Below are 23,759 nucleotides of genomic sequence, written 5' to 3'. Positions count from 1 at the left end.
AAGTCCCCTGCTCCCTGCTTGAGGCCATTCTGGGCCCAGCTCCTGGGTAAACAACCACCTGAATGCCTGGTTAAACCAGAGAGAAAGGCCACAGGCTCCATGAAGCTAAACAGCCTTTCCATCACACAGCCACCTTGCATCATGGCTTTGGGTCCTGCTTCTTGGGCCAACACTTTTAACTCTGTTTAACCACAATCTATCTCTTCTCATCTAGGGGCTGATGGAATAAAAATGATGCCCCAGCAAGACTTCCAGAACATGCCATCCAAAGAGGTCAACACCATCTTCCAGATGGATCCCAAGACCCCTTCCCCTCATCTAAGATCAGACAGGGCGAGAGCTCCGTGAACCCCTAATAGGTAGGGACAATGACCATATCAAGCAGGAAGCAGATACAGAATAAGAGACCTCCTGTCCCTCAACTTCCAATAGAGATTTTATGGGGATCATGCCTCTCAGGGGGAAATAAGGCCGGCAGTTAGAGAGAGGAATTGTGTCTCCAAGATGCCCGAACATGTCAGGTAACATTCCTGCATGTCCAACATGACCTATGGAGAGTGACCGCCCAGAAGACCTCCCTTCTCCGCCCAAACCTTTCCCTTACTATAACCACCAACTACTATGAGGAAGCTAGAGGATACAAAATACCTGACTAGGTTATACTGGTCACTCACACCTGCACAGTAAAGGCCACAACGACCTTCACCTCACCTTAGCCTCATTATACCATCATTATAACATATGCCCGGAAGTTCATTCATATCATTATAACAGACTGGATTCTGGGAAGGAACATGCGCAGTTTAGAGGTCATAACCTCTTGTCAATCACAGGTGCCAATCAAGTGGTCCCACCCCTAGAGAGGAGTAGACCACTCTGGAGAAAAGAAGATTAAAAACTCCAAGTCCTCACCAGTCAGCACCTTTTGAGCCAGGCCATTGCTTGGGCCCACTCCTACCTTTTGGAGTGTACTTTTGCTTCTAATAAACTGCTCTTTCACCACTGCCTTTTGGTGACCCACTCACTTCTTTGTTCGGGAAACCAAGAACCTGGACATCACGCCGAGAAGGGTCTGTTCTCTGGTAACAAGGATACGCTTAAAATAAGTCAATTTGCAGATGATCACAGAGTAAAGGTGGGGAAAGCTGATGTCCCTTTCTCCGCCATCTTTGGAACTCATCTGAGGAACAAGTAGCATGAATTTACAAACCTAGATTTCAACAAAAAAATGAAAACCAAAGAGGGGGGGCTCAGAATGCAATATCTCCCAATCTGTCAAACATGGAGAGTTTCAAAATATTTCAAAACTATTTTTCTATAGAAATAGCCTTTTCACACCATTATCAACAGAAGAAAGCGCAAAAACTGCATGACCACCTCAATAGACACACACACAAAGCATTTGACAAAACCCACCACCCTGTCATGCTAAATACTCAACAAATGAGGAACAGAAGGGAAATTCTGCAACATGGAAAAAGGCAGATTGAGAAAACACTGCTGACATTATGCTTAATGGACAAAAAGTGATGCCTTCCCTCTAGGATCAGCTGAGACAAAGATGTCCCTTTTCACTACTTCTACTCAACATTTTACTGGAGATTCTAGGGCAACTCAGCAAGAAAAGGAAATGAGACATCCAGACTGGAAAAGAAGAAGTACATGGTTCCTCTCTGCAGATGACACCATCTCATATATAACAAATCCTAGGGAATCCACTAAGAAAAAACACACAAAACAAACACAACTGTTACAACTAATAAACGAGTCCAGCAAAGTTAGAGGGCACAAGATCAATAAGCAAAAACCAATGGTATGTCTAAACACTAACAGTGAACAATCTGAAAATGAAATTAAGTAACAAACTCCATCTGAAACAACACCAAAAAGAAGAAGGTGAATACAGGGACAAAGTTAACAAAAGAACTGCCAAACTTAAATCATTATCGAAAGAAATTAAAGAAGACCGTATAAGTGCAAACACATCCCATGGTCATGATTGGAAGACTTAACATTGGTAAGACGGAATACTCCCCAAATAAATCCACAGATTCAACACGATACCTATAAAAATTCCCAAATTCCATTGCTATTTTGGCAGAAATTGACAAGCTGATTGTAAAATGTACATGGAAAGTCAAGGGACCCAGAATAGTCAAAACAATCATGAAAAAGTATCACAAAGTTTGAAGAGTCACACACCAAATTACAAAACTCACTGCAAAACTGTGGTGATCAAAACCCTGGAAGATGAGACTCAAGCATAGGCTGGTGACCCTGCCCTATGAACTGCAATAAGGAGAGACGTAGAGGTCATTGGACTAGAACTGAGAATGTATAACTAAAACCTCACGTTGATGGTCAACTGATTTTTGAAAAAGATGCTAACACAATTCAGTGGGGAAAGAATAGTGTTTTCAACAGACTGTGCTGGGTTCACTGGATAGCCACATGCAAAACAGACGAATGTACACACTTACCGCATACAATACACAAAAAATTAACCCAAAATGGATCCTAGACCGAAATGTAAGAGCTAAAACTATAAAACTTTTAGAAGAAAATGTATGAGAAAGTTTTTGTAAATATGAACTGGGCAATGATCTCTGATGTACAACAGTAAAAATATAATCTGTATAAGAAAAAAATTGATATGTTGGATTTCATCAAAATTAAAAGCATTCGCTCTTCAAAAAATCCTACAGGTCATGAAAGGACATACCACAGGCTGGAAGAAAGTATTTTTCAATCACTTAACTGATAAAGCACGTGTAACCAAAAGAACTCTTAAAACTCAATAGCTAAAAGCAAACAACCAAATTTTAAAAATGGACAAAATATCTGAACTGCCATTTCACCAAAGGTCTGTAGATGTGAAATATCATGCGAAACGATGCTCAAAATCATTAATGTTTAGGGGAATGCAAGTTAAAACCAAATGGCCAGAGAGTAAGGGAGGTGGGGGGTGGGAGATGAGGGTAAGGGGGATCAAATATATGGTGATGGAAGGAGAACTAACTCTGGGTGGTGAACACACAATGGGATTTATAGATGATGTAATACAGATTGTACACCTGAAATCTATGTAATTTTACTAACAATTGTCACCCCAATAAATTTAAAAAATAATAATAATAAAGGTCATCTTTATCTCAAAAAAAAAAAAAAACCCAAATGGCATACTTGTACGTACCTAATATAATGGCTGAAATTAAAAAGACTGATCACACCAAGTGTTGACATGTAGATACTAGAACTCTCAAAATCTGTCCATTATACATTCTTAAATACAATGTAATGTAATTAATATAACATAATGTAACATAACATAATATAAATAATATAATATGAATGTAAAACAGTTCAGCAGTTTCTTATAAAGTTAAACACACACTTACCATACAATCCAACTTTTCTACTCCAAAGAAATGAAAGCCCATATCCAGGCAAAAACCTACATGAATGTTCAAACCAGCAATAGTTGTAATAGCCCCAAATTAGGAGCAACTCAAATGTCCATCAACAGATGGATAACTGTGGTATGTCCATACAATGGAATACTATGCGTCAATAAAAACTATGAACTACTGGTAAAGTTAATTATGCTGGGTGCAAGAAGCTAGACAAAAACACACTTTCTATGATTCCATGTATATAAAACTCCAGGAAATGAAAATTAATCTTCAGTGACACAGAGATAAGTGTTTGCCTGGGGGTGAGTGGCGAGGGAGAGGAGAGAGGGATTACAAGGGGGCCTGAAGAAAGTTTGGGGGTTAAGCATATGTTTATTATCTGGATTTCGGTGATGCATAACTTGGCACATCAAATCTGTCTTCCTTAAATATGTGCAATTTGCTGTATGTCAGTTACACCTTACGAGCTGTGGAGGAGGGAGAGCGTAGTGTGAGGGCAGCCTGAACGCACCGTCTGCGTGCGTCGGTGCTCACGCGTACGTGATCCAGTTCACTTCTACAGTTTGTTCAAATGATGTGAGTTGCTTCGGGAAACCAGTGAATTTGGATATGAAGCTGATACGTTCTGCCAGTCAGAGCTGCCAGAGTTTACTCTGGGAACCAGGCACCGAAACATCAGCGAGGGTCCCCTTCCCACTACTGGTCACCAAGTACATGTGTTTCCAGGAGACACAGGCACGGGGCCATCGCTGACCCTGCCTGATCCCGAGACACATTCCCACACCCCCGGCCTTGGACCTGAGCGGGGCCTATACGGGGAAGGGCACACGAAGGGCTGCCGGGAGGAGGGAGGGAGCGCAGGGCGATGGTTACTGAGTGAGGGGAGCTGGGAGGCTGGCCGGTTTGCTCTGGCTCGTTTCAAGATTTCTCCGCATTATGTGGAAACAATCCCAGAACGTTCCTTCTTAATTAGAGATGCAAAAGCAGAAATGAACAAAAGATCTAATTCATCTCGAAATCACAGTGATGGTGACAGGAACAAAAGGTTGACAATGCAGCAATAGCTACGCTCCGGCCAACAGGAAGCATATGTCACATCTCCAATGAGAACGGAACAATAAAAGTCCAAACCACCGGCGTAAAGGAGGACAGAATGCGGGGGTAACAGCCACTCTGCCTGACACTTATTCTCAGCTCCCGGCTCCTGGCGACAGGTGAAGGGAAGGAAATGCATGCCCACAGGTACAATAACAGTTTCTCTGTAGGGATGTTTGCCGAGCATGGCTCAGAAGGAAAGAAAGGGCCTCACACCTCTCTGGATCTTGTACATCTCCTTCCTAATAAAGTTGGGAGCAGTCTGAGAGCTTCACTGGAGGCCCGTGGCGCCCACAGCAGACAGGACGCTTTCACGCAGGTGAGTGCAGAGACATCTGTGACCCCACGTCCTCCTGCTCCCCTGTGGGGTCCTCACAACGTCAACCCCACGTCACCTACAGGCACAACACAGGACCCAGGGAAGACCGGCAGCCCCGGGCCAAACGTGTTTGCAGAGCTTTCCATGAGGTGACTTGGCAATATGTAATGTGAAAAATCTTACATAACAATCGAAATTTCCAGAAACACATCATTAAACAAGAGAAGAAACAGGAAGGAACTGCTTGTCCACTTTTTGGTACAATGAATTTGGACACGTGGTGGACTGGTGTTGATTCCAAACCCACCGAGTACAGCCACTCAAGCCTTTTTGTGCCTCAGTTTCCAGAGCTGTAAAAGGGGGTAACACTTGCACCGACCTCATGGGTGTTGTGTGGGTTCAATGCTGTCATGTACCCGAAACGAACAAGACAGAGTCTGGCACAGCGGCCTGTGTGCTTTCGTTGATACTGCTCATGCCAGGGGGCCCTGGGGACAGGGACATAAGTCAGACATGGAACCTGCCCTCAAGGAAAAACACATCGACATGCACGGGGTCCCTCATGCGTGTATCTACACAGGGGCTGGAAACACAGAGGTGAGGACCCGCAGGGGTGCAGGCCGGTTGGGGGGAGGTGGCTGCACCCGTGGGAGGGACGCTGGGCAGAGGCACAAGCACAGACGCGGGAAAGATGTCAGAGCCTCCCCGAGAAAGGCAGAAATCAGAGCAGGAGAGAAACCGAGTCCACGGGGTCGTTATGGCTCCTTTCCATGCACGAGCCAGTACAGCTCCCCTTTCTTGGCTTAAGACGGTTGGATTTGGGTTTCTATTACTTGCAACCAAAAGAAAAAGAAAACAAAACAAAACTCCTCACAGCAGGATTTCACCGCAGGCCCAGCCGGTCCCAGCACCCACCACACCTGTTCAACCCCGTTCTCTTGCTCAGTGAGGTCAGCTCCAAAGTGCATCTCTCCTGACCATGATCCAGACACACCCGCCTTCCACCACCTGCTCTAGAAATCCAGCCACTTACGGAAAATTGGGTCTCACCGCCTTTTGCAGGGGCTGCCAACAACCTGGGAAATGCCACTGCTCCATCACAGCTGCCTGTGCCCTCCGCAGGTGACACTGGGCTCCGCTTAGGGATGGGCTCCCCCACGCTGCTCAGCAAGCAGCAGAAAACTTTGTATTTGTTCTGAAAGCACACCCACTGCCTTCCCTCCCCCCTCGCAGATCAAGTTTGGAAACAAGGTCCTTCCCCAGGGCAGAGAAGGCTCTGAGATGTGAATGTCCTTTTCGGAGCCCTTCAGTGTCGCATTATTGCAAGTCCAGCGGATCCCGGAAGGCTGGAAACTTAATTATTGCAGCCAAACATTGGAGGGGACCATCGTCAGGGTCAGCAGGAGCTGACATTTCCTGCTCGCCAAGCGTGCATGGGTCCTCCCTTGCTGACCCTGCACGGACAACTTCTGGGTTCTGGAGGCCACAATTCATTGACAAGCAATACAGCAACCAACACACGGAAACGTGAGGCCATCCTTTGGTTGGAAAGAGAGCCGTTCAAAGATTAAACTGTAAGCACGACATGGGAATTGCATTTTTTTTTTCCTTCCTCCGAAGACCTTTAAAGAAACTCAGCAAAGAAAAGAAAATTTGTTGTGGTGGGCAGCATTCAGGCCCCCCCACCAAAGATGTCAATGTCCTCATCCCCGGAACTTCCGAATCTATCACCTGACACAATGCGGTGGCCCCATGTGACATGTCCAAGTTCTAGTCCCTGGTACCTGGGAACGTGGTGTCATTTGGAAACAAGGTCTTTGCAGATGTTAATTAAGCTAAGGATCTTGAGATGAGATCTCTCCAAATTAGAGTGGCCCCTATGTCCAATGACATGTGCCCTATAGGAGAAGACCACACAGAAACACCTGGGCGAGACCACACGCACACAGAGGCAGAGACTGGAGGATGTGGCCACAGGCCAAGGGGCGCCTGGGATCACCAAGAGCTGGCGGGGGGGCAGGGAGGAGCCTCCCCGCGAGCTTCTGGAGGGTGTGGAGCCCTGCTGACACCCTGACGTCAGACTGCTGGCCTTCAGATATTTGAGAGAGTACGTGCCTGTGGTTTTAAGCCACCGAGTATATGGTAACTTATTAGCAGCCCTAGGGAACTAACGCACATGGCAGAGGGCTCTGCAGATGTAACTGAGACATGCGTCCTAAGATGAGAAAGCTCTGTCCTGGCTTCTCCAGGTGGCCTGCTGAGTCACAAAGGTCCTTGTTAGAAGGAGGCAGGGGGTCAGAATCAGAGAAACGGACGTGATGATGGAACCAGAGGTCAGAGGGAGAGAGCTGAAGATGCTATACTGCTGGCTTTGAAGACGGAGGAAAGGGCCACAGCCAAGAAATTCAAGTGGCTTCCAGAAGCTGGAAAAGGCAAAGAAACAGGGTCTCTCCCAGAGTTTCCAGAAGAAACACAGCCCCGCCGACCCACGTTGGTCTCCCCACGTCCCCTGTCCTATAAGGGAATGAATGTGTGTTGCATTAAGTGACTAAGTTCATGGTTGTTATAGCAGCAAGAGGAAACTAATACCCACGCCTCCCAGGTGATGAGGCTGAAAATGTAAGTCTTCTGCAAATTCAGAAAAAGTCCATTGTCAACCACTCGCTGATGGGAAAGCGATGGGAACAATCCTTTGCTACAAGCTCATAAGATGCCCCTCCCCCAGGCCTACAAAACCTCAGAGAACGACAATCCAAAGGTGCAACCAGAAGCTCTGGAGCCAGCCTGCCTGGCGCGACCCCTGAGCCTACATTTGCTGCTGGAGTGAGTCATTTCACCCGTCTCTATGCCCCTTCCTTACATGTAAACTTTGAATAGTAGTTATCTACCTTAAAGATTTGTTGTGAAGAGGAAACCAGTCAATATTTCTAATGTCCTTGTTATAATAGCACCTGTCACTTAGTAAGTTTTCTGTAAATGTTACCTAATAATACTCATTAGCTGCACTGTAAGCTCCTAGCGTTAGAATTCACACGTGTTCCACTTCTACAGCGCCCAAAGCTCTTCATACATCGCCCTGCACATGTACACGCTTAGTAAGTGTTTGTGGGATACAAGCCTCCCCATGCGAACAGAAGAAGGCTTGGCTCACAGGACCAGGTCTCTCTGATGACGAAGCACCTCCCACCCGTCCATCAACATTTCCAACAACAGGAAAGTCGCTGGAAATGCTCCGATCCAGACAAGGCAACCCAGCTGCTTGTTGCATCTCTGGGGAGCCCCAGCATTCGTTTGTTCATTCATTTGTTACTAGCAATATAGGCAACAAATATTTATTGAGCCCCCACTGTGTTCCTAAGACCCTGCTTAGGGCTGGGGACAGAGCGTTAACACGACAAAATCATCAACACTGTGCATAGACCTTACAATCACATAGAGATTAAAGTACAGATGTGAATATGGAAGCTGATAAGTAAATATACTAATGTAGATACACAGATAGAGATGTAATATGTATTGATATGTTACACACAGATCAAGTACCATGTGACTTCCTTTAGATATATACGCTCATTTAATCAGTGTTTCAAGCACCATGTTGGGGTTTTGATGAGACACAGATTTAACAAACAATAGTTCAATTATATACACATGAATAACTTCTGACTCCCACCCGACAACACCTCCATTAGAAGACAAAAAGGAAGAAGAAAGAGGGAAATGTATCTCATCTTCAACTCCCCCCAAATCTAACTTCCCTAGATTCCCCACACACACACACACACACATGCAACATTCCCTTTAAAACTAAATCTTGCCCTATAATGCCCCCGGAAATTTGGCCACAGCTCAAATGCAAGGAGAATTTTTTTTTTTTTTTTTAATATCAACTGTCCTTTGAACTTTTGAACACAGGAATTCTCCAAAGGGTTTCCAAGGATTACTTTGATTGGTGTAAGTTCTGCCTCCCACACTGAATTTAGAACAAATGTCTACGAAAGGTACCTCTCCACTGCGTCACTGTTATCTCATTTGACAGATAAGGACCCTGGGCTCAGAGATGTTAAGGGATTGGCCAAGGTCACCGAGGAGGAAGGTGGAGCCAGGATTTGAGTCCACGTCCTCGGTCTGAAAGTTACCCAAAGGGCTCCTAACCTCTGCATTCCTTTTCTTTCCAGTGCCGAGTGAGGTTGCTTCTCTTTTAACGTCCATGGTTGGAATCTAAAAAGCACAAATCTACTCTGTCTTCCTCAGGATGGTCCTTGAAAGACTTCAAAAGAGCTGTCATGTCTCCCTCTTGACCTGCCCCTGAAGCTCTCCTTCTCATCGCCAGGCCAAACACTCACACTCCCTTTAATCATTTCTCCTGTGATTTGATTTCAAGGGCCCTCAGGTCCCCAGACATCTTTTGACAGGACACGATCCAATTTCCTGTGTTCCTCTAATGGCCTAGAAAGACACAGAATTCTCCACCAGAGTGACAGAGTGAGATCTGTGTCATCTGTAGCTTATTTTTCATATTGACCAGGATACAAAAAATATCTCTTTTCTCTGAAATCTGCTATCAGAAAACCAGCAGCACAAGTGTGATGAGAAATGCAAATGCCCCTCAGCCTGCGTGTGCGAGACGAGAGGGAGTGAGGGAGTCTGTGGTGACCAGGGTCACAAGCCTTGTGCTCAGCGGTGGCCTCTAGTGACCTCCAGGAGGGGTAGGGGGGCACAGGAAGCAACGTGGGCCCAGGGCCACTTGACCTTGTGATTTTCATAAGAAGCTGCAAATCCAGATTTCTATGTGAATTTGCCACTTTGTACAGGATGGCAATAAATTACACACACACACACACACACACACACACTATTAAGATGTAGCCTCTACTTATGTGTGTTTTTTTAACAGAGAAGTAAGTGGCTGTCAACTTGAAACGTGATGTGGACCCCTCCCAGTCCTTCCAGACTAGGCCACGGTTCCAGCCTTTCACAAGCATTGATGTTCTCCGGTGCTTCCCCCCGAACGTCAGACAATCCCAAGTCAAAATTAAAAGAAGCCAGTCCGTGTGTACGCCACCACAGTTCACATCTTCCTAAAGCCATACTTCCTCTGTTGCCTAAATCTCAGAATTCCCGACGCACGAAGCTCCCTGATGAAGCCTGCAGGTTCTCCCTGGGGAATCACACAGTGTTTTCTGCAAGGCGAAAAAGTGCCGGAGTGACAACCCCACAGATTGAGGGGGTCTCTCCCTGCGGCGCTGATGCCGGTGCCACGTGTTTGGGGACGGCCCCGGGTGACACCCAGGTGAGGCCAGTACCCAACTCTGGGGCAACATGGTGCATCTTAGCATTGCAGCAAAACTGATGACAAATACACACACTAAAGCCATGACAAATGCTGCCCAGCCAATTAATGAGTCCCCCTCAATGGACCCAGGCCCGAGGATTGGCGACAGGGCCTGGGCTGCCCTAGGAAGGCTCACAGCAGCGCTGGGCTTGGCGAGCTGCCCACTCCGGCTCGTTCTTCGGAAGAGCAGGCCATCGTGTGCCAGGAGAGCCTCATCTTCATGAGGCCACAAAAGTGACAGTTGAGAAAAAAACCGTCTTCCGAAGCAATTCATCTGGCTGGGCAGAGGATATTTTTTAGTCCATTTCTATGAAGAGGAGAAAGCCAAGTACAAGGCAATAAGGGGACCCCTGACCTCGGACTTGCCTCTGTGGGGCAGAGGTCTGTCTCCAGGACAGGAGAGTGGGGACCCACAGCAGCCTCAGGGAACCACAGAGGGCGCCCTCAGTGAGCGCCCATGGCGACATAATCACACAGACACCGTCTCCAGGTGCCGCCACCAGTGTCTCCCTTCTGGAATGGCCCGGGGACAGAAAACACGTGCGTGTCAAAAGCCAGGGCGGGCACAGGACCTTGTGTGACTGGGCTCAGAGCTTTCTAAACGGAGGATGGAAGGGGTTCGATTTGTTTACTCAAACCTGCCCGTGGAGCGCAAGGCGAGGCTGGGAGGACTTTGCAGCTGGTCCACATTCTGTCTCCAGAGGCGTTAGCGCTCCACGCCCGGCACTCAACTGGAGCCCAATCTGGGTTTCCTAAGGATTGATTTGGTTTTTCAATTAGGCCTCACAAACACATCAATTCCGCTTTATCAAACCTACCTCTGGCTTGAAGCACAGACAGCCCCTTACAGGTCACAAGAAGGAGAAATCAACCCCTCTCAGATCTTCCCTCCACAGGGAAAACCCAACCGGCTCTGCTGTGAAACACAAGGGCTGAGACCAAGTTTCCTTTAACCTCTAAACCAGAGCCAGTGGAACGTGAGGACCAACAGGGCTCCCAGACGCCTGTATTTATCTAAATGAATGAACACCTAGAACCTGGGGGCTCTCTTAGCAACTGAAAGGGAGAAAGATGGCTCTAAAGATTTAAGTCCTGCCTCCCCGAGGTCTCTGCTGCAAAAGGAAACTGCCAACTGGTCTGCCACAAAAAATAGACAAGACGCTACACTTGGCGATTCAAACAGACCCCTGCAAAGAACATGAAAAAAACCACGGGCTGGTTCCTGGCTGAATCTGGGTCATAAATCCAGCTACTTAGAAGGGAGAACTAGCAGAAACGTGCCGTGGCCAGATTTCCCAAACTGTGAGCTGTATCCCACTGGGAACAGCCAGGTTAGGTGGCACAGGGATGCACATGGTTTTAAACTTAGTGGTCATTCATTTTAATGTGTGTTAACAAAAAACTAGGACATCGAGCCCAGGGGCTATACTGTCTCATAAGAGCATACATCAGTATTTAAGTTTGAAAAAGCGAGGCATTTAAAGAAAACATTGAGTGGGTAATATTCTTTGGCACAGGAAGTTGGCAACACTTGAGAAGATGGCTTGTAGATTGATGAAAGTAAGGACATAGTGTCCCATAAGAAAAAGGAAGGGAAGGAAATCATCTCTGCTCAAGGTGAAGGCTGGGGTCCCCATCCTGGGGCAGGAAGCAGCACCCCCTGCTCAGACTCGTCCTGCCCCCGGTGGGTCTGCACTGTCAGTCACTCACTGCCTCGTGTGGTCATCCTGACGCCAGCCCTTTGGCACCTGGGATGCGGCTCGGTCAGGGCCAGACCGCCCGGGCAGCCGGAGGACGGGATGCCTGGGAGATGCTCTACCTTAACGACGTCTTCATCCGCAGACCTGCATTCCACAGACTCCGACACGTCCACCACAGAACCATCTTCTTGGACACCCACAACCTTGATGGGAACCGAAACAGCCTTTCCAGTGAGGACGGCCGTGTTCAGAATCTCCGTGTCCTACACGGGGGAGAAGAGGGCATGTCAGCAAGCAAGCTTACCCAGGGAGCGGTGGCACGGGGGGGGGGGGGAGCAAGCTGCCTCCTACCTCGGTGCTTATGCTGCAATGGAAAACACTGTCTGTCCCACAGGCCCCTCTCATGCACAGCACAGCACAGCACACCAGTTCTTTTCCATGGCTGCCCAGTCTTGGCTCCAGCTCCATGGGGTAGGACACTGCCTATTTCCAGAGCTTTTTAGCATGCTGAACACAGCCTTCATTTTAGTGCCCAATTAAGAAAGACAACAGCACAAACAACAGACGAGAACTGTCACAGAATGTGGCCCTCTGTCCTCCTAAACTGACCTCCAGCGCCCTCCCCAAGTCCCCGTGTCCCGAGTGTCCCCTCCCAGCCCAGCTACCATTAAATGCTGACTTCAGCTTGCTTTCTCTCTGCCCCTGGTGATCCCTCAGAGTTCTCTGAGTCTACCTTCACAATTTCTCTCCAATCTGTCAATTCTGCCATCCCCACTCCCACCCCTTCCTCTCATTTGGGCGACTACAACCATTGGGTTTGATACTGGCTTGGCCTCTGTTTCAGTGAAGATCGTGCGGTTCTGCAGTTACAGGAAACCTGAGTGCAGTGAAGTCGCCAACGCGGGTTCTCACATAAGCGGAATTCTGGAGGATCGTGGCTGCCATCTCTGGCCCCGTGACTCAGTGAGGTCAGAGCTCCGTCTCTGCAGCTCTCCTGGCCACACCCTCAAGGTAGCAAGATGGCACCCAGCTGGCCAGCCACCCCGACCCTCCATCTAAGCAGGGCCGAGGCTGAGGAGGAAGGACACCAGCTCCTTTTCAGCGGGAAGTCCAAAGCTCATCACACGGCCAGCCCACCTGCAAAAGTAGCTTCTATGGCGGCCTGGCCGTGGAGTAGGGGTTGTAAACAGTGGAGTTTTTATAGTCCCCTACCAGCGTCTGCCACAAGTTACTTCGCCCTGGTCTGGCATAGAGGGCTCATAAAAGTGTTTACTGCATGGTGAGCTTATGAAGATTTAACAGCTCGATCTATCACAAAGCTTAGAACAGAACTGGGGCACAGTGAGCCACGAGAGCTCAACAAGACAGTATCACAGTGGATGCTCTAACAACCTGGCTAAGAGAATGAGAGGTAAAGAACTGCTGAGACTGGAGGAGATGCTACTGCCACACCTGACTGAAGAGTCTACTAGAGACGAATAGAGAAGAAGGCTGGACGACTGGGCAATGCAGCTCAGCCTGGGATCCACCAAACACTCAACAACTGGCTCCCCCAGAACTGAGCAAAATGATAGTTATCTCAGGTGCTGCCCTCACAGCTGGAGTCCTGAGTCTCAGCTCAAGCACTGGGTGGGTCCTACACTAAATTCCTAAACCAGCCCCTCGCCCTGCACCCCAAACTTGAAAAACAGGAAGCAATAGTCAACCAACAATAATAATAATAATAATAATAATAATAATAATTGTTATTATTATTAGTGTTCTAAGTACTTTACATGCAATTGGTGGTTTTTCTCAGCAAGCCTCCCAAGGTAAACACTAGTATTAGTCCGTTTATAGATTGGTTTTTCACTGATATTAAACCTGCAAACATTAATAATAATCGGTACATGTCAATAGAAAACATCAACTTTGTAACGAATATTTGAAAGCAACGCCAACCCAATCTAAAAAAGACGAAAATAAGGTATTTTTTAAAAAACATATATCCTTTCCTCTGGGTTCTCCAGGAGAGAAAACTGAAAGAACAGAAGTATAATCCGTGTTCCTCAGTGTTCCGTTCTCACCAGGAAGGTGAAGTACATGTACAAGTACATTTCAGGATAACGGCTAGGACAGGAAGCAAGAGGCACCATGGAGCCAGGGTGGAAGCTCACCAAATAATAGTGGGTGTCGGAGTGGCCACAGTGCACCCCAAGAACAGAGACTGCATCGTGGTCCAGACCGAAGTGCCAAAGTCAACTCCTAATGCACTTGAAACACATCACCGTGGATTTTCCGTGTGATGGACCGATGTTAATTTCACTGATGAGTACCATGGATATGGAACACTCATCCATCCTGCCTTTATAAAAAATGACAAATGTCATTGTTCCTTTGGGTATCGTCCCACTTTGCCATCAATAAATGTGGCTGGGACTGCGCTGACCCCAGGCCACCAAATCAGGCTTCACAGGTGAGCAAATGAACCAAATGTGGCCCCCCAGGTATTCCAGCTCCATGTCCACAAAGCACACAAGTGAAGTTACACACACACACACACACACACACACACACACACACACACACACAAAGGAGACCAGAAGCACCGACAAGAGAAAGGCCGATTCCTGGGAAAGATGTCTGGACTCCTGAATCCAGCTACGTCTGTGTCTGTTGTCTTAGGAAATTAGGATACAGAAAATAAACATAAGCCACTTTTAATTGTTTTCGTTTTTGTCACTTGCCACTGAAAGCCTTGACTAATGTGCAGGAGAGTTGGCAACATCCTAGGCTCTAGGAAAAGAGAAAAGACTAAAGTGAAAATCAATTTCTACCCTATGGACACTCACAGCCTTCAAAGAAGACACAAGAATAATTTTCCCAAAATGAATTTCAAGGTGGGTGACTTCATTTCCCATAACAACACATCAAAACTGAACCAAACTTGTGCTTCTATTTCAAATAACTTTGCAACTGTGTTTCCACGTGTGGCTGAGGCTTTTGCAACTGTGTTTCCACGTGTGGCTGAGGCTTTTGCAACTGTGTTTCCACGTGTGGCTGGGTTTTTGCCACCACGGCTTCCAGTGTCCATCAACAACCTCGCAAAAACTCCCGAAGCAATTTGCACCTGCCTCTGGCACACTAAGAAAGCAATTTGCAGTGTTAAATATTGCATTTTAATCATTCCCTGGTACCAGAGACTGCTAAAAATTCACCATCTATCAAAATACAAGTTTCTTTATCCTGCTCCTATTTGTACCAGCGCTAAGCTTTATGTCTTGAAAGCATATTTGTATTCCTATATGACGATGAGTTTCCATTAATGTTATACGTAAGAATGGCCTCAGTGAAAATGACAGAGTGAGAACATCCAAAAATTCTCTTCTCCATAAAAGCCATGAGAAAAAAGTCAAAATCAACTTTTTCAGAAATCTGGAAATAAAACAAAGCCAGGTGCAGCCAGGAGAGCATTTATTCAAGAAAAATGGCCGACTCTTGGTAAAAACAGAGAACTCTGTGGTATTTTAACTTGACTTACTCTCATGCCCTGCTCTCCTGCGCTGCAGTAGCTTTGAAAAATAATAGCCCACATTCACAGTAAAAACCAGCAGTCCGAGAAGCACTGGAGAGGGCAGGCAGGGCTGGAGATCTTTCAAAACCTCATTCCCAAGGAACTGCCATTAGTTGACTTGTCTGGCAGTTCCCTGGAAGGTCCCACATACAAGGCTGGCAGCACTTGACCTGACTCTGAGCTCACCCTCTGTGAAAAACGTTTTCCCTAGAGGTATTTGTTAAAAGCAATTCCTTATCATATGACCCAGTGATTCCACTCATTGTGTGTGCGTGTGTGTGTGTGTATATGTCTTCAAGAGAAAACATTCACCCACATAAAAACGTGTACAGCATTATTATTGATAACAGCCAAAGCAGAAACAACTTATGTGTCCATCAATTGATGAATACCGTTTCCCTGAAAAGAAGACCTAGCCAGACCGTCAGCTCTAATGCATCTTTTGGAGAAAAATTAATATAAGAGCCAGTCTTATATTGTATTATATTATGTTATGTTATATTATGTTATATTAGACTTGGTCTTATATTACAGTAAAATAAGACCAGGTCTTATATTAATTTTTGCTCCAAAAGACGCATTAGAGCTGATAGTCCGGCTAGGTCTTATTTTTGGGGAAACGTGGTAAAACACGGTCTAGCCAGACAATAGAATATGAAACCGCCATAAAAAGGAGCGAGGCACTAACCAGGCTACACTATGGATGAACCTCAGAAACACGTGCAGTGAAAGGAGCCAGTCACCAACGGGCATGTATTATATGATTCCATTTCTATGACCAGAACAAGCAAATGCACAGAGACAGGAAGTAGATTTGAGGTTGTGAAGGGATTGGAGGGTAAGAGGAAGGTGAGAAGTGACTGGTACATCTACACCATATAAAATATGATACAGCAGGTAAAACAATGAATTGGATCCATATATTGGTTAAGAATTGGTGGAAGTCCTTCAGTTTCTTTTCCTGTAAAATAGGGATTTTTTTTTTCAAAGAATTTAAAGGAATGACATTAGATAAATAAGACATGCCCACCAGTTCTCTTTTTAGACATATTGTTTGGTCAGATTGTACTGTCCACTGGAATTTAGGTGTGGCCATATGACTTGATTTGTCCAATGAAACGTGAGTGAAATGATGTGCTCACCTCCAGTCAGAAGCTCTGAGAACACGAGCCCCCATGTTCTCCCTTCTGTGCCACAGTGACCGGTGACCGTGGCTCTCTGTTAGCCTGGGTCCCGGATCAGGATATTGTGGCACAAAGCCCCAGGAGATGTGTCAGGCATGCAGAGTAAGTACGAATAAGCTTCCGTCATTTTAAACAATTAAAAGCTAGAGTTCCACGTAACCTTTCGGCATATTATTTTGACTATATATCTCAGGCTAAAGATGAAAATATCTGGAAACACATATTGAATTCGAGTTAGGTTTGTTTTCCACAGCAGTATGGGTTAGCGATTCCAAAAATAGTGAATTCTAGGACTGAACAAATAAATATACGTTGGATAATGAGAGCCAGGCTTCTCACTGCTAGAGAAGTTAGTTTAAAAATGGAAAGAAGTGTAAACGTTACGGTCATGAGTTGCAATTGGAAGTACCACCAGGGACTCAGGAAAGGGTGAGCGCATATGTGTTTATTACGTGTGTGTAAGAGTGTAAATGTCGGCATGTACAAAGTTGTCCCTTGCTCTGTTTGCTGAAAGGGCTTGGACACAAACAATGACACCTTTTTCAATCAGGACAACTAGACCCAGGTTTTAGCTCTAAATCCCATTCTCCAAGGAAAGGCATCAGAGCTACTTGGAGAAATGGTGGATTCTAGGGCCCAGGCACGGGAAGGACAAGACAGAAAGCTACAATGTATCATGAGCCAGAAGGTAAAGGTAACAAAGTGCTCGAAAAACTGTCCAGAGGACACAGGAGCCTCCACTGGCCAATCTGGGACAATTTTACAGCACTATAAATAATTAGATGTAGACAACGTATCATTTATCAATATAGTTTATCTACTGTGTTTCCCTGAAAATAAGACCTAGCCAGACAATCAGCTCTAATGCGTCTTTTAGAGCAAAAATTAATATAAGACCCAGTCTGATATTATATTATATCATATCATGTCATATCATATCATATTATTTTATATGAGATGCAGTCTTATAGTAAAATAAGACCGGGTCTCATATTAATTTTTGCTCCAAAAGACGCATTAGAGCTGATGGTCCGGCTAGGTCTTATTTTTGGGGAAACATGGTACCGTCTATAGTGTAGACAGTACCACGCAGTACACACAGAATCTACTATATATATAGTGTATGTGACGCCTATAATGAGCTCGGAGTCCACACAGACATAAACAAGCAAACAGGGGAGAAAGGAAACTGCATCCTTTGGGTCGACTTCCAATGAATAGATGCAAAAAGAATGATGAAATTAGCACAGCACCATCTGGCAACCATCATTTATTACTATAATTGTTTTAGGCAACAATCATTACGGATGCTACTAGTGGCTAAAAGTGTGACAAGAAACAGGATATTTGTATAATGTCAATGGATCTCTGTGCAAGAGACTTACTAATTTCAAAGAGAAAAACAGTAACTTTATGGTACCCAAACCCAGCATACATCACCTTATCCACGTGATCAAACATAACGCCACTAGTAATGGGATACATAGACACTGTATGTCCTGAAAAAGGCTGTCACCTCACTTCTGAAGGGTTTCCCCCAACTGGTCTTATTACTATCTCATTTCATCTCAAGGGTCTCTATTGAAAGGTGACTATGTTCAGCCTCATTTTACAGATGAGGGACCGGGGCTGACCACAATTCCATAACTTGGCCAGAATCGCACTTCTGCTAACAACCCACCAGGATGTGACCATTAGCATTGAGACAGCGGAGCCCCCAGCCTTGGCTGCATGGAAGTCTTCCTCTGAGCTCCTCACCTGTGAAATGCAGCCAACAGCCCATTTCTTTGCCTAACGAGAAGTTTTAAGAGAGATGTGTGGAGGCTTTGATTTTAAAAGCTGTAAAAATTAATTAATTAATTAATTAAAATAAAAATTTTTAAAAATGTGTTACAAGCATGAAGCTTAAGTTTTAGTGAAATGACCGAGTAGCCCCAAAGCCCCCAGCCATGAGCAGGCAGCCTTCAGAACTGCTCCATTCCGGCCCCAGCCCCAGCCTGTGGGGTCCTGGGTCCCAGCCCTGAGGGCCTGGCACGGATGCCAGCCTCTGAATCCAACTCTGACCCTACTTAGCTCCCAGACACCTCGACTGCTGCTTGCCAATGCCGCGAGACAGACGTCAACTTCCCTCGGAGATAAGCAGGGATACCGGCTCCAACGGAAATAATGGCTTTCAATCCCACGGTGTGTATCATGTATGTCTGAAATCAGCCAATGCCCCCTCTTGGTGGCTATTTTTGGATTCTGATCATTTGTTATCCACAAAGCAGTAAATGGTTTCAAAACTCAGCTCTTTATGACGCCCTGAATGACACTGAAGAAAGTTACCTCAAACAGAAAAGGTACCTCAGAGAGTCAGTAAAACGTGTCTCTGAAAGTGCCGTCCCGATGTCCCCTGGTGGTAGCTTTGCAGGAAGGGACAAGAGCTTGGCGAAGCTTCGATCGGCCATCGCCAGCGCACAGGTAAGCTCATTCACCTGGTCACTGGGGGTGAGTGGGTAAATGCTTCGTAACGGACATGATTGGGGGGGTCCTATACAAGGAAAAGGATTGTGCAGTGGACCTTACCATCCAGGTCATCTCCTCCGCCAAGAGCATACAAGTGGGTGAGTCCCGACCCCTCTCTGCACTGACCCAGGTTCTACAGAGAGTGGGGAACAAACCAATTAGGGCCATGGGACCATAAAAGAACTCCAGGAGACCGAGGACCGTGTTTGTTTGTTTGTTTTCCATTCCCTCCTGCACTGCCTGGGTAGAGGAAGGCCTCAAACGCAGCTGAGGTCACCCAACAGTGAAGGACAAGGCGGACAGCTAAAGGAGGGTGCACAGGCTTAAGTACCACAGAGAAAAACAGACAGAACGAGAGAGAAGACAAAGAAAACAGAGTTTTAAAAACAGCTAGACAGGCAGAGACACAGTATGGTGCAGCAAAGAGAGAACATTGAGGCAGAGAGAGAGACAGAGAGAGAGAGAGAGAGAGAGAGAGAGACTCACAGAATGCATGTGAATGAAAGTCTGGTCTGGCTCCTGGACGTTCCCGCCCCCGTGTCCACAAACTCAGGTGGGTCCTGTTTACTCACACATCCCAGCTCCAACACTGAATAATAATTCCCTGTGCGTCTTCTGAGTCCTTCCTCTACTTTAACTATTAACACTTCCTTAATTATAGCTGTAGTGTTTCTTTGTCATCTGGGGAAACAAACAAACAAAACCACCTTCTCATCCAGCTTGAGCTAAATTAAAATTTAACACAACTTCCGGTTGACAGGGCCCTGCAAGCAAATGACACCTGTTCAATTAGAAGTTAAACCAGGCCTGACGGCACTGGTGAGAGACGCGTTCCTGAGGAAAAGCTCAGCACCATTGGAGCCCAAGCCTGCAAAAATAAAGTCATTACTTATAGTAACCTGTGTGGTGACTGTGAATTGGCTGGTGCCTGGGTGACCACAACGACGATGACGAGAGCCTGGGCTGGGGGCTCCCGCTGACTCCCCGTCCCTGTCAGACCGCACATATGGATGGATGGAGAGGAGAGAGAGCAAGGGACAGGGAGAGGAAGAGGGAAGTGGAGGGGAGAGAGGGGAGAGGAAGAACTTGTGATCCAAAAGAGAGAGAAGGAAAGAGGCAGAGAGTGAGAGAGACAAGGAGGCTTCTAGAGAAAGACAGACTGGGCAAGACAAACTGAGAAAATGGCAGAGGGACACCGGCAAATGGAGGGGGGCAAACAGAGAAAGACAGAGAGCTGGCGAGTCAGTGAAATAAAGGCAGCCTGTGCTCGGCAGGAAGAAAGACAGAGACAGAGGCAGTGGGAAAAAGAACAAGAAAGTCAGCCTTGCCTGGCCCACAGCAGATGTTCAGTAACGGTTACTGGTTCCGTTACTCCCACCTCATTTTTTTTCATGGCCAACCTCCACTCAGCCTTCAGGACTCTCCTGAAGTATTGCCTCCTGCGTGAAGCCTTCAGATGACCTTTGCCCCCATCAGAACTGACCACTTCTTCACATATGTCCCCGCATCACTTTAGAGATGCCGCCTCTTGGTGTCATAGTTCCCATGGCTGGCTCTTGAATGTCCTTTTGTGTGTACTGCTGAATACCCAGAGTTTAGCACAAGCCTGGAGACACTAAGGGCACTGGAACTCCACTAAGAAGCACAGATTCCTGGGGGGGGGGAGTACAAAAAGTCATGTCCTCAGAAAGGCAAACCCCAGTAGTCTCCCCTAACCCTGCGCCTAGCATGTTCCCTTCAAGAACGAAAACTCACTTCGGAAGAGTTGGTCTAATGAAGAAACCTCAGGAGAAGTCTGTCCATAAAGAAAAAAGGCTGCCTGTCCTCCTAGGCAAACCTGATCGCAAACTACATGTTTTTTCACTCAATGTCTTCTAGAATTTCTGTCTGAGGACAAGCTGAAAGAAGGTAGCAAGAAGCCTCTGAAATGTACATCTGATTCTCTAGTTTTTCCACCCTGAACCTGCGAGGAGGACATGTGTGACGCCAGGACAGAAGTCATTGTTCCCATCGGATAAATTATTCACCGTCTTTCCCCTAATATATACAAGTATTAACATTAATATATAAAACGAGCCATTTATAATAGCATTGTCATTCAGAGGAACTCAGCTGTGTTGCCCCCAGCATTGGTGAATGGTGTTTCAGGATTCGAATTAATGAAATGCTGGCTGCAAAGCTATTTTTGTCTTCAGAGCTATATTACATCAAATCCAAGTGCATCCTTTCTTTGCTTGAATCTTGAAGCGCAGTTTTCCAGGGCTGCCACAAAGGAGGACCACAAATGGGAGCCTCACAACAGCAGAAATTTATTCTTTCACAGGCCTAGTGGTCAGAAGTCTGAAATCCAGGTATCACAGGCCACATTCCCTCCACAAGTCCTGGGTGGGGATCCTTTCTTGCCTCCGCCAGCTCCTGGTGGCCCAGGCATTCCGCGGCCCGTGGCTGCATGGCTCCAACGTCTGCCTGTGCCTTCACACGGCCTTCTGCTGTCTGTGTGTCTCAATCGCCCTCTCCTTTTCTTCAGAAAGACAGCAGACATTGGACTTAGGACCCAGCCTCCATCCAGGATGACCCTTTCCTGGAGACCCTTGACCTAATTACATATGCAAAGGGCCAATTTCCAAGCAAGGTCAGCTTCAGTTACCAGGGGCCGAGCTCGGACGTATCTCTTTGGGAGCCACTATTCCACCCACTCCCAGCCTTGTTCTCCAGGACGGCACCAAGCCAGGCACGAAGTAACCAGCCCTGACCTTTATCAGTAAGAAAACACCTCTGGCACTCACCTGTGTTGACAGAAAAGCTCGATCTTTCTCATTCTTGAACAAACAAATCCCTCACTACTTTGAGGAAACCCGGGGGGTGATTTCTCCATTTTCATAATAAACTCAAATTGCAAAACAAGCAATTACCCACTGCCTGGACCTCCTCACGTGCAAGTAGGAATCATCGTGTCAGTATTCCACAGACCCTGGATGGTCATAAAGCTTCACTTTTGCTTTCAAAGAAATGGGCCCAGAAAACGTGCTTGGCCACGTGCGAGAGAGAGGAGCTAGTTCTCCAGAAGTGCCTCCACCTCTCCATGAGGTCAGTGGCGCACCTTCTCTAAAACGTGTTTGAAACGGATCGAAGGTCTGAGACAGCCAATTGACGACACCTGCCCGGGTAGGGGTACGAAGCAGGGTGGGTGGTGGGGTGCCTGGTGGCTCTGCCCGCCTCCTCGACAGAGGGACAATGAGAATATTTATGGTTACATGGGAGCAATTTCCTTCGGGTTTGCTGCCGCCACACATAAGCTCCTCTCAACTTCTTTAGACAGTAGAAGGGGGTCCCCAGACAGGCAGCTTTGGATCATTGATGTGAGTTCATCTTATCCAAAGAAAAAAATCTGTGCCTTTACTTGATACTCCAATTAGGAGTTGTTTTTCATACCTTGTTTCCCCGAAAATAAGACCTAACCAGAAAATAAGTCTAAGCATGATTTTTCAGGATGACACCCCCTGAACATAAGCCTTAATGCAGGGGTGTCCAAACGTTTTTCAATGTTTTTCACCAAGGGCCATATGCGGTAAAATACACAAACAGCCAGGCCACTCACTCGAGGTGAAGTACGTATTGCCTCACCTGGTTTATTTACGTAAACTAAATATATTTTTGGAATTTGCTGCGGGCCAATTAAAAATGGATTGGAGGCCACTGTTGGCCCGTGGGCTGCAGTTTGGACACCCCTGCCTTAATGCATCTTTTGGAGCAAAAATTAATATAAGACCCGGTCTTATTTTTGGGGAAACATGGTATTGGGAAGGCAGGAGAAGCACGACAGTTACTGAACCCAGTAAGTCAGGTAGTGTAATGTTCACTGATGCCCAGAGTTCATTGAATTTCTATGTCTATATGTCATGGTGCATTTTGGAAATTAGTTTTGAAGTCATCAAAACCCCAAAGAGACAGAGAGGACAGAGTGACTTATTATTTCAGGAGAAAAGACACTGGCCACGCCCAGACATCTACGGTCATATAAGAACTGGCCCCAAATCTGCTCTAATCTCTTCCACTCTGGCAAATTTGACCTCTGACCCCTCTCAGACCTTGCTCTTCAGGCAGGAGCCCGGATGACCTCCAGCTCCAGAAATGCATCCTGGGACCGTGGCCTACAGCCAATCTGCATCTGGCATTCCTCAGACCCCAGTGACTGGTTGAAGGACTGGCACGTGACCCCAGCTGGTCCAATCAGATTGGGCTTTCTGTAAGTTGCGGGCAGCAGTCTCCTGGCTGAACAAAGCCCTTTGCAGACTCGCCCTCCTCCTGGCCATGTGTCTGTGACTCGGGACTGGCTTCCTCATGCTGTGGTTGACGAGCTGGCAGGCTGGAATCGATCTGAGGAGTGGCTGTCCCAAGTCATTTTCACTGGCTTCTCACGAATGGAGCCAACCACACGCTCCCGTCTCTTATCTGATTTGCAGGAAGACTCGAACACAATTTAATAAGTACTGGGCCAAATCCAGTTACTGCCTAATTTAGAGAGGAATAGTCATTTAGGGTTCCAGTCTCAATTAGAGGCCAGCCGACACCCCTGTGCGTAGCAGAGCCCAGAGCCGCCGCGGCCGTCTGCTCAACGGGCTCTAACCAATAGCCTCCCAATTACACCTGAC

The 23,759-nt window shown here is 46.6% G+C and overlaps 1 protein-coding gene across 4 annotated transcripts in view; it reads right to left on the bottom strand.

Moving 5' to 3' along the window:
* Positions 1-23,759, bottom strand: part of TMEM132B (transmembrane protein 132B) — a 268,754-nt gene that overhangs the window by 20,787 nt on the left and 224,208 nt on the right. For 2 of the 4 annotated variants that reach the window (XM_019748802.3, XM_074321106.2), the window contains one exon: positions 11,982-12,125. The exons of 1 other annotated variant lie outside the window; for it this stretch is intronic. In XM_019748802.3, coding sequence (XP_019604361.3) covers positions 11,982-12,125 — 144 coding nt within the window. Of the gene's footprint in view, positions 1-11,981; positions 12,126-12,213; positions 12,317-23,759 lie in introns of those variants that run through there. One more of the 4 variants, XM_074321107.2, reaches the window with a different exon arrangement.

Source organism: Rhinolophus sinicus, chromosome 9, assembly GCF_057876585.1.
Source record: "Rhinolophus sinicus isolate RSI-liver-muscle chromosome 9, RSI-T2T, whole genome shotgun sequence".
In the NCBI taxonomy this organism is placed as follows: domain Eukaryota; kingdom Metazoa; phylum Chordata; class Mammalia; order Chiroptera; family Rhinolophidae; genus Rhinolophus; species Rhinolophus sinicus.
The sequence above is the reverse complement of the archived record's forward strand: the minus strand, read 5'-3'. Positions and strand labels throughout refer to the sequence as shown.